Source organism: Pezoporus occidentalis, unplaced genomic scaffold, assembly GCF_034315485.1.
Source record: "Pezoporus occidentalis ecotype Australia unplaced genomic scaffold, CSIRO_AGI_Poc_V1 ctg248, whole genome shotgun sequence".
Classification (NCBI taxonomy): domain Eukaryota; kingdom Metazoa; phylum Chordata; class Aves; order Psittaciformes; family Psittacidae; genus Pezoporus; species Pezoporus occidentalis.
Genome location: NW_026914372.1, coordinates 338143 through 351050, shown reverse-complemented (window position 1 = coordinate 351050; position 12908 = coordinate 338143). Strand labels below are relative to the sequence as shown.

The following is a 12908-nucleotide window of genomic DNA, read 5'->3' as shown; positions in this document are numbered from 1 at the left end:
GCCAGGTTGGACAGAGCCTTGGGTGATATGGTTTAGTGTGAGGTGTCCCTGTCCATGGCAGGGGGGTTGGAACTTGATGATCTTAAAGTCCATTCCAACCCTAACTATTCTATGATTCTATAAGATAAGCAAAATTAATGCTAGATGGTGTGCTGGTGACCAGAAATGTTTATGACCTGCATCATGTAAGGGCTGAGGCAAAATGGTCTTCCTAGTATTTCCACTTTATCAATAAATTCTTTTTTCAATACCCTTCATCAGAAAGGCCTCACATCTTTAGTGTTCATATCTACCTCTTGTTTGATTGTTTGATACCATCACCTCAATGCACCTGAAATAATACTTGTCCCTCTTTTTGTTTGCAGTAGTGCTTTTTTGATAGCATATAGATAATTAAGTAATAGTAATAAAGCAAGAATGTAACTAATCTGCAGTTCCTTGTAGTCCATGGCCATCCTGCAACCTTGGCAGGTGATTGTGTTAAGTAAAGATATATGTGACAGTTAATGGCAGTTGTGTTTCTTTTGCTTTTATCCTGTAATTTTTGAAATGAAAGTATTTGACTTGGGCTCTCTTTTAAGTATGCAACATGTAGAGACACCTGTAACTTCCCTTGCTGTCAGGAAAATCAGTGGCTGCTGGACTAGAAAGTTTTCAGGTTGATAACACTTGGCAGTGTTGCACAGGGACCCTGTACTGAGGCCCCTGGAAGCACCTAATGTAAAAGCAGAATTCTCTCTTTCATTGTAAACTCATTTCATAGAATCATAGAATCATAGAACAGTTAGGGTTGGAAAGGACCCTTAGATCATCTAGTTCCAGCCCCCCTGCCATGGGCAGGGACACCTCACACTAAGACATGCCACCCAAGGCTCTGTCCAACCTGGTTTTGGACACCACGAGGGATGGAACATTCACAGCTTCCTTGGGCAACCCATTCCAGTGCCTCACCACCCTAACAGAAAATAATTACTGCTTTTTATCTAATCTAAATTTCCCCTGTTTAAGTTTTAACCCATTACCCTTGTCCTACCACTACAGTCCCTAAGGAAGAGCCCCTCCTCAGTACTGGAAGGCTGCTATGAGGTCTCCACACAGCCTTCTCTTCCCCAGGCTGAACAGCCCCAACTTTCTCAGCCTGTCTTCATACGGGAGGTGCTCCAGTCCCCTGATCATCCGCGTGGCCCTCCTCTGGACTTGTTCCCAACCATTCCATGTCCTTTCTGGTATGGAATCACTAAGCTCGAGTGTTCATGCAGAAAGGCAGTTGAAGGAAGGACAGTATTTTTAGTGTATAGTGGCTGATGAGAAGTTGCAGTGCTTTGAGTTACTGTAGAGGTCTTTATGTTCTCAAAAGCCAGCAAAACAGAGAGGGTGCTTACTAAAATACATGCATGTTCAGTTCAGTGATGGAAAATCACGCCTTCTAGTTAACACAGACTGGTTTGGGGTTTCTTTTAAGATCCCAAGGTGGACTGAAGAAGAAACACTTAGCAATGAAAACTAGCATTTCTACCTTGTGATAGGTTGCAGAAAGGAAAGAGGTAAGCCATGATACCCTGTAAATGACAGTGCTGTGCAGCACCATGAATTTGCAAAATCAGTACAATGTTTATAAAGCACCCAAAAATATTTCCTTATGTACTAGCATTCTGGTGCTTAGGAGGTGAAAAAAAGCCTGGCATAATTTGTTATTCTATCTAACCACTGCTGTTGACTGATCATTAAAGCAAGAGTGTGGATCTCATTTAACCATGGGCTATTTTCAATCTGTTCCTATGAGATTATTTCTTTCCAGTTACCATCTGCTGCTTTTCTCTTTCTCAGGAAGCAACTGTGTCCAGCCCTAGTAGTAATCCTGGGAAATCCTATCCATGACAAAACTATCACCTCTGCCCACAGCAGCATCTGCCTTGAGACTGATTCTCCTTCCTCAGGGATCTCTGATCATGGACGGGGTTCAGGTTGTTCCTCCACAGCACCTGCCCTTAGTGGGCCTGTTGCACGAACCATATATTATATTGCAGCAGAACTGGTTCGACTGGTGGGGTCAGTGGAATCCATGAAGCCTGTGCTGCAGTCTCTCTATCACCGGATATTGCTTTACCCACCACCTCAGCACCGAGTAGAAGCCATCAAAATTATGAAAGAGGTAGGATAATCACACGTGCAAATCCAGACATGTAAAGCAAAATGTTTATTTAATAGTAAATGTTGCTGATGTGTGCATACCAGTCTATTCCATACCTTAGCACTAGGGATGTTGAAATCACCTTTTCTAAACAAAGCTGTTACATCAAAGCCCTTCTGACATGCAAAGCCATGATAGCTATACTTGTCTCCATAATGCAAGCTGCTATGGCAACTCTGTCAGTGTTCGTGTTGTGGTACTGCATGGAGCAGATCTTATAATTGAGTCTAGACTGCTCTTTTGGGTGAGATATAGTATAGTGAACCAGTTCTCAACTTTGTTGGCATCTTTCCCCACTCTCTGCTCTCGCTAGAAGGAGACATTCATCCTCACAGTGTAGTATTCCAGGCATTGAGGTGAATATATGCTTTGATTACATGCCAGGTTTTTGAAATACAGTTTCCTTGAGCTTTATTAGAATAACCACAAGGAGCTGCCAGTGTCTTAAGCAGCAATGTCAAGACCTCTTCTGGCCTCCTGCCCACTGCCTCTGACAGCCCTAGAACTGGAGCATTGTGAGACTTCTTTGAGCAGCAGCTGAAATCATGGCTGCTTCTATTTCACATGTGCAGCTTTCTTCTCATGGTGTGAAACACAAGGCAACTTACATAATTTGGAGGAACAGTGGTCTCTGACATGATTTTAGTTCTAGCTTGTGCATACCGAGGCTGGTGTGAGTCTGAAGATCTAACAGCACACAGCCACCCACTGGGTTGTTACCTGAACTGTCAGTCACCCTGGTGGCACGTGTCATCCTCTAATTTTAAAATGATAGCAAGATGAAAAATGAAGTTTTGGGAAAAGCTCAGTCTAATGCTGTTTCCTGAAGGACATATCTGTTGCCTCTTTCTGCTCATTAATATGGGCTTGTAGGTAAAGCCTTCTTGTATTTCCTGGTGGGCATTACCAGGATGCCACCCAGCAGGTTGAGTCAGAAGGAATCACTGCAGGATTCTGTCATTTTGTAACTGAGTGACTGAAGGGAAAGGCTCCCTTTGGTATATAATACAATGCAAGATACTTGCTTTATATTTAGGCATAAAAATTGCCTTGTGCATTATCAATCGAAATGTATTTAGTCAAAAATGTAAAGCACTGGAGAACATTCTACGTGTGATTCTTGTTGAATATTCTGCTCTTCTCTGTCTGCTTTTCTGTCTATAAAGAGGGGAAGGGTAGCTTCAGAAGGAGAACATCAGTGTGCTGTTTTCCTTTGCTGTGAGAAGTTACAGTGCTGCTACCTTGGGACCCAGGGCTTGATAGAACTATGACTCATTTATTGTATTTAAATAGTGCTTAGATAATCCTCTAGTAACTTCTGTTCTCTTTCTTTTCAGATACTTGGCAGTCCTCGGCAACTTTGTGATTTAGCAGGGCCCTGCTCTTCTGAGTCAGAATCCAGGAAGAGGTCAATTTCTAAAAGGAAGTCCCATCTGGATCTTCTCAAGCTGTATGCTTTGTTTCCTCCTTTAGCCTCTTCTCTCTTAAACCTGTGCACACAGGACACTTACACAGTTGTATCTTCAGAAGCATGCCAAAATATGAGCCAGAGTAATCTCCCTGGTTTAAATAAGCTGTGAAAATGGAAGAAGGGTTTGTTGGCAGTCTGGGCGTGTTTGTAAGATAGAGAGGTAGATAACTGCCTTCTAGAGTTTGGCAAAATATCCAGAGATGTTCGTTTACAATTGGAAATTCTTGGGTTTGGGTCCCTAACTTTGCAGTGACAATTTAAACATTGTCAGGTTGAGCAAGAAGGATTCTCAGTTCTGATCTTTAGATCATATTTTGTAGTAAAATAATTTTCAGGACACAGATTTAAATTTAGCTTCAGCTAGGTGTTGAAGGTTTTTTTTTCAGTGTAAGTGCTTGTCTGCAAGGGAAAACATGCTGTGCATGCTGATAAAATGCACGGTAACTGTTTCCCTGGTTGGCACTCCCTTTACAGAATGGCTGTGCCCACCTGGGAGACTTAATTCATTTTAGTGCTAGTTGTCCTTCTCAGGAGTGTCTCAAGAGATAATTTTGTTTCTTTTTTTCCCTGGTTATGGTTATGAAGGGATGGTGTTGGATGATAGTGATGTGTTCATTACATGTGCTGTATCACTGAAATAAACTCTGTTTAATTGTAGTATCATGGATGGGATGACAGAAGCGTGCATCAAAGGTGGTATTGAAGCATGTTATGCTTCAGTGTCCTGTGTCTTTGCCCTGCTTGGAGCATTAGATGAGCTGAGCCAAGGGAGGGGTCTTAGTGAAGAGCAGATCCAGCTCCTGCTTCGACGCTTAGAAGAACTGAAGGATGGGACCGAGACGAGCAGGGACTCCATGGAGATCAATGATGCGGACTTCAGGTGGCAGAGGCGCATCCTGTCCTCAGAAAATCCTGCCTGGGAATCAGCAAATGAGAAAAGTCCTGATATTAGCATTAGTGTTACCACAGACACTGGTCAGACCACTTTGGAAGGGGATATGGGACAGACAACTCCAGAGGATAATCCAGGAAGTCAAAAAAACTCACTGCCATCTCCAGCTGCACGTGAAGGCAGAGAGATTCATTATAGAGAACCAGAATCAGAAACCATTGACCAGCCAGATGTTGTTCAGAGAAGCCACACCATAGTCTATCCAGATATAACTAACTTCTTATCAGTTGATTCCAAGACCCGGTCATATGGATCCAGATACAGTGAAAGTAACTTCAGTGTAGATGACCAAGACCTTTCTAGGACTGAATTTGATTCATGTGATCAGTATTCCATGGCAGCAGAGAAGGACTCGGGCAGGTCAGATGTCTCAGACATAGGTTCTGACAATTGCTCCCTGGCTGATGAGGAGCAGACACCACGGGATTGTCCAGGACACAGGTCCCTACGTACTGCTGCTCTGTCTCTGAAGTTGCTGAAAAACCAAGAAGCAGACCAGCACAGTGCACAGCTGTTTATCCAGTCACTTGAAGCTCTTCTTCCTCGGCTTCTATCTCTTCCCAGCATAGAGGAGGTGGATGGAGCACTTCAGAGCTTTACTTCAACATTCTGCTCAGGTTTGCAAGCAAGTATTTACTGTCTAACCAGCATGCACACTGTGACAGCACTGTATGCAGATTCTTGTGTAGGATTTTATCTTCAGAGAATATATCCAGAATAAGGAGGTTTGTGCACCACAAAGCACATTTCTCCACAGCAGCACACTTCATTTAGGGCAAAGCAAATGGAATATGCAGATACTGATTCAAAGGGAGGTCAGTCCATTGACTCTTAACAGGCTCTGGATTATGTCCAGTCAACAGAGAAATGGAATTTTCTGTATTAAGATACCTCTTTACAGGTTTGCAAAGATCTGTTGAGAAGATTTGCACATGATGCCATTAAAGAGAGGCTGGGCCATCACCTATTTTGAAAGAGGTTTAAGTAGCTTAGTACATCACTGTATTGATATTAGTAATGCCAGCCTTGCAAAGAAAGTGATAAAAATTCCACAACAGTAAGCTCTTGAAAGGATAAGAAAAGAGGAACAACTCTCTTCTTCACTCTTTTGTTTTTCTTAATACTGCTACTCAATATAACAGGAAACGCAAAGCTCTCAAAGTCTAGATCAAGTGAAAAGTAATTAAAAATCTTACCTTTTAAGAGATTAAATTCCTGCAATTCTTTCAGGGTTAGAACCTTTGGGATATTGATTTGGTCAGTCATACAGAAAAATGCCATGCAAAGGTTAATTTGTCCTGTTGATAAAATGCATAAGTTTGTGTGTGTGTATATATATATATATATATATATTTAGAATGGTTTATTTTTCCTGGCAGTGGCCAAAGTGGAAATGTTTGTTAGAACATATTTCTCTGTTTCTTTAACTTAATTAATTCACCACAATTGCCTTTCCTGTTGCTCCTCTCCTAAGCATTGCTTCATTCATTTGTGCTCTCTCACACACATTAAATTCATAGAGAGTAAGAAAAGATGCCTCCTATCATCATACAGCATAATTTAGATATGAAGCTGAGTGAATAAGCTAATATTCTTGACACCTTGTCTAAATACTGCCCAAATAATCCATAAATCAGGAAGATGGTAGATAACATTCTTAAGAAACACTGGCCATCTTATATCACAGGAAGGAGAGATCTTAAAGAGGACATTCATATTCATTACATTCCTAATTGAGGTACTCAAAAGCATCCTTTCTGCACAAGGGATTTCTTTTTCCTGAAAAAGATCAATCTTGAGGTTATAACAAAAAAACAGAACTCTACTGCAAACTTTAGTGCACCTGTTCCCTCATCTATGAATGAGTATACTGCTTCTTATCTCTTTTGCTTGTCAAATCCTAAAACATTCTAAAGGAATGTTTTAAAGCGTTGGAATAGGTAGACCTAGCAGACTTCTAGATTTGAAGACTAAACATGGCTTTTGTTGTCACTCACTATGACTAATACAGTAAGAAAGGTGAAAGAATATAACTCAATTTCTGCATTAAGTGGATAATTTCTGGTTTATACATCTCTCTCAAAAAGATACCTAGTCTTGTGCTTAGACTTGAGAAAGTTCACTTTCCTAAAAAAGCCACCCCCGTGGCTAAATCCGTACTTCAAAATGTTTCCAGTATGATTTGGTGAAGTATTCTCTAGAAGACGTCACTCCATAAGGAATCATGGAAAAATACAGTAGCAAGTTACTGTGTTAAAATAGCTAGGAAGAGGTGTCCTGGTGTTTTAATAGAGCCGTGGCTGTTAGAGTTGTAATTTTATGCTCTCACAAGATCTGTGTAGTTCGTGTTTCAGCTGAACACCTGGAATGAGTTTCAATCCAGCTGAAATAGTCCTTTAACTTGTACTTCAGATATTAAGCAAAAGGTAAGGGCTTGTGTTTCTGTGCAGGTGAGAGAAGCCTGAGACTGAAGACATGTAGGGAGAGACTTGCTGGCTTTGAAACACATGCCTGGGGGTAGGAGCTCCCCCTGGAGAGTTTCGAGATAACAGTCTGATCTGCAGATAGAGGCAACGTTTGAGCCCGCCCTTCAGGACTCCTTTATTATCACCAACAGTTCAAGGCATAAATTAGAGAATGAAGTTAGAGGAACTGGTCATATTCATTTTATGTACAACATCTATTCATCTATAATTCCTGAAGAATACGTTAGGAAATTTGAGTATTGGTTGAGACTGAGTTGGGAAAAGAGGCAGGTGCAGTTCTGAGAGCAGTCAGAAGCTGTATTTTTGTGTTTCTGAGAGACCTGATTTAACTTGCTTTATTTAATTTTTCAAATTTGCTTACAATCGGGGGGGGGGGGGGGATATATTAGCTGCAATTTAATAGTCTTTCCTACAAATTAGGTCCTTAAATAGTATTTTAATATGATTATGTTTTTACAGGATTGAAAGGTGATGAAAGGAGCTAGGAGTTTGAGGCACTAGCATGGGAGTATAAGCATGGGAAAAGTAATGTCAGCTAAGCAGACCTGTAGTGAAATTAAGGTTTGGAAGTCACTTGGTTAAAAGCCTTGCTAATCTACAGTTTTCATCTTTCCTCAGAAAGTTCCTTCTTGTTGCTAGATAAAACCAATGCCAAAAAAAAATCTTAGTCACTGGAGTGTGATGTCTGTCTCAAAAAATACAGTATTTTCTAAAAAGTCTCAACATTATCTTGACTTGCGCAAAGCATCAAGTTTGCATTTTTTCAGGATCTCCTTTACCTGGCCAATTTAAATGAACTGTTGTCTCTGTTAAGACAGTGTGCTAACCTCATTGTTTATTATAGCTGGCAGATTTTTATAATTGATATAGAATATAATCAGTATTCTCTTAATTCAGACATAACTATTCTCATGAACTGCAGCGTCAAGGGATTAATTCATAACTGTGTACCATTGTGCGAATAATCATAGCAAACATTTTTAGTACCTCCTTTCAGTTTTAATTCCATAGCTTTGAGCAGAAAGGTTTTTATGTTGGTAAGCATCATTGCAAGTTTACACATTATCTAATCTGCTTTTCAAATCTCAGCATCTCTTAAATGTAGCTGTTTATCGTCCCATATGTTAGAGGAAATTAGGCACTGTATTTTTCCCAAATGCTTTTGGGTGCTCAAATACATACTGACTATGCAGTAGCCACTTTTATGTGCAGTTGTACACCTTCCTTTTTAATTGTAGTCTTGGATAGGAGGTTGCACACATTTTAAAATATTTTAATGCAAAATAAAGTGGGCTGCTTTTTGTTTGTTTGTTTTACATATCTCCCTGCCTTGAAGTTTTTATTACTCTAGCAGATTCTAGTCCTCAAGGTAGATATTTGAGAGATGAAACATCAAATCAATTCTAGCTACATCAATATCATGATCCTCCATCCAACAAAGTATTAATACGCATCTTTGCCTGCAGTGGTGAGGGAGTCACTGGAGCTACTCACAGGCTACTTACAAGCACGTAGTTGCAGTTTTAGTGCTAGGTAAAGTTTCTCTGTCAACATTCACCATAAGAAATCTATCCCAAGCACATGCCAGCCCATCTGGGTATGGTTTGTGGCCAGCCCTATCACCCCTCTTCCACAAAGGTTGCTCCTTGAACAGCTATTCATTGTTTAGACCCACCCTGGAACAGTTACTCTCTTTCTAAATCCACCCTCAAACAGTTACTCACCTTATCCACGCCCCCAAAGTGACGACAGTGGAAAGTCCGAGAAGGCAGCAGCACAGAGCTTTCAAACCCTCACGAGGCAAGAAAAACATTTGCTTCTTTTTTGTGTTTGGATTTTTATTTACTTTTTTTTTGGTTTATGTTAATGGTTTGTTGTATGCTGTTAAAGACGAGACATGAGCTCTATGGTGGGAGGAATATATTCACAGTAAACCACTGCAGCAGCTGACAAATGACACAGCTTTGCTTCACCATGTAACTAACCTTGGAAGCTTTTTTTCTTTTGTTGTTGTTTCATTTCAGATGTTCCTCTAGGATAAAGCTTATTCCTTAATCTTCCTTAATTGATGTTATATGAACGGGTTTCACAGTTGATGCGAAACCCATGAAATACTGTGGGTCATGTGGGGGGGTCTAATATTTCTAGGTGTTTTCATGGCTCAAACTACAGATCATGGAAATTCAATTAGGTATTGCTCATACTTGGTTTATGTTTTTCTACAGCTAACTCAAAACATACCTGCTGTCCATCCTACCTGGGAAGAAGGGATTGGACCACTGGGCATGGTTCTAGGCTATCATTTCATACAAATAGTGTTTTCAGGAATACTGAGTGTTTACGGGTGGCTTATTGTCTGACAGAGCTGCAAGTGCTCAGCTATCTAGAAAGCAGGTCTTGTATGAACTAACAGGGGTTGGAGTTGTAATGAGTTCCAGCCAGCTTGGCCCCAAATATTTATTCACATACCTGGAGAGTCCATGGAGAGAATGACGATTACAGCCTGATTCTGCAAGGTGCTGAGCACTCCAGTCTCCATACAACAACTCACTTAGCTAAGGCAGATTTACTGGGGGGTTGAAAGGGCTGTCACCCTCATTAGCACCATTTGGTGCAATGTATGCTCAGTTAAGTACTGCAGGCTTTTCCTCTGCTTGTTCCCACCTCACCTTTCCAGTTAGCATTGCAGATATAGCTTGCACTTTGCTTTGTACCTGGCAGTCATCGTAATGAATGCTGGTGCTCCTTGTGTATTCAAATTTAGCATGTTGCTTTGCTGGACGGTGACTGGAGTGTTCAGTTTGCCTTTTGCAGCACTGTGTTCTAGGTGGACTACTTATTTTTCTATCCCCTGTTCTAGTGCATTTAGTAGAGTAATTTCTACTGATGATTCATTAATTGTTCTAGCAATCTATTGCTGCTGAAATGCTAGGGTTGGTTTCTGATCTTCTTTTTTTCCAGGCAAAATCTGTGTAAAATGTGAGAGCTCACATGGTGTTTTTGTTAGGTATGATGCACTCACCAGGATTTGAGGGAAACCTAAATTTCAGCTTCCAGACTCTGGTGAATGCAGACAGTCTCTACATGGTCTCACATTACACTCTGCTGCTCAACCTAAAATTGGCCAACTCTGATTACTACAGGAAGAAACCTGCCCAAGCCCCTGTGTTGCTGGTGAGTTGGGGAATATCGAAAAACTGTTAAAAATCCCAAAATTTGTTTTGCTTCTTTTCACATAAAACAGCCCACACAGAAAGTCTTCAGGCGTCTTGTTAAATGGAGAAATAATAATTGCAAATGAAGTGTTCTCCAAGCTGCTTATGAATCCTGAATGATAACTGTCATGCATCTGAATTACACAGCTTCTCTATAATTTGGGGGGGGGGGCAGGGAAATGGGAAAATGAGTGCTGCTTAACTGGTTGTCATTAAAGTAACAGTCATTTTGATGGATACTCTGTCTTCAGATCTTCATTAGCATCATGTGACACAGCAAGCATTGTTTGTGCACATTATCACAGGGCAGACTTTCACCTGGCAACTACTTTTGAGCATAATGACAAATTTGTTGCTTAATACTCTATGTGTATTTACACGTGTCATGGTTTAAGCCCATCCAGTAACTCAGAACCACGCAGCCACTCACTCACTCCCCCCCTTCCCCTTCCTCCCCCCGTGTCTGGATGGGGAGGAGAATCAAGAGAATGCGACTCGCACAGGTTGAGATAAGAACAGTCCAGTAACTAAGGTATAACACAAACCACTACTGCCACCACCAGTAATAATAATGATAAGGGAAATAACAAGGGAAGAGAATACAACTGCTCACCACCTGTCGACTGATACCCAGCCCAACCTGAGCAGAGATCTAGCCCTTCCGGGTAACTGCCCCCAGTTTATATACCGGGCATGACATGCTGTGGTATGGAATACCCCTTTGGTTAGTTTGGGTCAGGTGTCCTGTCTCTGCTTCCTCCCGACTTCCCCTCCTCCCTGGCAGAGCATAAGACTCACAAAGTCCTTGGTCAGAGTAAACATTACTGAGCAGCAACTAACATCGGTGTTATCAGCGCTGTTCCCAGGCTGAAAGTCAAAACCACAGCACTGCACCAGCTACTAAGAAGGAGAAAAATGACTGCTACTGCTGAACCCAGGACAACACGGATGAAGACATGAGAAGTTAGAGTGAAAAATAATCAGACTTTTTAATATGACCTGATGATTTTTGTGGCACCTGGTATTCCTCAGCTCCTTGGGCTTTCTAAACATTGTTTTCAGGGCTGCAGGAGTTATAAAACATGAATCTATGTTTTTTAACTAAGTTGTCCAAGAGAAGTTGTTTCAGAGTTCTCCTGAAAATAAAAAAAATGTTGGTATATGGAACGACAAAAAAAAAAAGAGAAAAAAAAAAATCTGTCAAAATTTTCTGTTATTGCTGAACTTCCGATTGAAGAGGATTTATTTTCTGGAAGTTCTCAAGAACAAGTGGGGTTTAATATCATTAGTTCTGCTGTGTTCTTCAGCAGCTGCAACAGCAAATCTGTGACTTAGAACCTTCTCTAGGGGCAGCACTGTGCACAACAGACCTGAGCATGAGGTAGTTATCTTTGAAAATAGTTCAGATATCTAGTTGGACCCCAGTTCATCTGTGATGATTGTTCAGTGCAGAAGGCCCTGATTGCTGGACAGGCAGCAGTAAGTGCCATAACTTCTTTTTATGGGAACTGAGATCTTACACCTACTTTGTGAAAATAGTGAGAGCTCAGCATATCCCATTGTCATCGTGCAAGAACTGTCACTGTGATTTATATCTTGCATGAAATGCAGAAAGAGAAGGGAAAGCTTCTTATTCACATCTTTCTCCACTGTAGACACATTGCAATCCTCAGTTAATTCTTCTTTTTGCATAATTTCATTTCTGCTCCTGCATGCCATTACACTCAGGAGTAGATCTACAGGTTGAGGGTCATGCCATAGAGCTTAGTGTTGTCTTACATCTGGTTTTTATGTTTCTCTGCAGAAGGAATTCATGAAGCAGGTCCAGTCCAGTGGAGTGTTGATGGTATTTTCCCAGGCCTGGGTTGAAGAACTGTACCACCAGGTACTAGAAAGGAACATGCTGGGGGAAGCTGGATACTGGGGAAGCCCTGAAGAGCACAGCCTTCCACTTATCACCATGCTGACCGGTCAGTAATATGTTATGTCGGCAAGGCTAACTTCCAAACATGTGCCTAAAGCCACCTACAAAAACACACTGCTTTGCTGCATTACATACAGAACAGCATGTCATCAATGCAACACACGATGTTTCATGAACATATTGGTAAAGAAGGAATCAGACTTAACTGTGGCAAGTACTTAAGTATTTGTTTTGCATCACACAAAGCTTTTGAAGTGTGAGTTTAAAAACAGTCTGTCCGTGGGAGACAGGGAGAGTAGGTTTGTTCATTGAACCAGTCTCCTCAGCATCAGTTCTGGTAGACTTGGTAGCTGTTAATGATAAGCGGTAAGGCTGCTATTTTCTTGATGTCATAGCAAAGCTATTTCAGTGTGCCTGTGGTGCAGTACAAATATAAATTATGGTGTCTGATCCTGGAAGCCTTCCACAGATTTGGCTCTCCTTAGTTCAGATTTCTTCTATGCCAGGGATATGCCAAATGGCACTGGAGAGAAGCTGAAAACCTGGGGCACCTTTAACAAATGCTTAAAAACTATCCTTAGCTTTATTTGAGGGGAAAAAAATCAAATTGTATCAGCTAAAAGGCAGCAAGATGTCTATGATATTGTATTGACATCCAGTGCACTGTCT

General features: G+C 41.1%; 1 protein-coding gene across 1 annotated transcript in view; it reads left to right on the top strand.

Annotated features, from left to right (window-relative positions):
* Positions 1 to 12908, top strand: part of ARFGEF3 (ARFGEF family member 3) — an 87985-nt gene that overhangs the window by 45426 nt on the left and 29651 nt on the right. Inside the window, exons 10-14 of the mRNA XM_062622807.1 lie at positions 1828 to 2152; positions 3529 to 3641; positions 4321 to 5231; positions 10108 to 10274; positions 12120 to 12285. Coding sequence (XP_062478791.1) covers positions 1828 to 2152; positions 3529 to 3641; positions 4321 to 5231; positions 10108 to 10274; positions 12120 to 12285 — 1682 coding nt within the window. The remainder of the gene's footprint in view (positions 1 to 1827; positions 2153 to 3528; positions 3642 to 4320; positions 5232 to 10107; positions 10275 to 12119; positions 12286 to 12908) is intronic.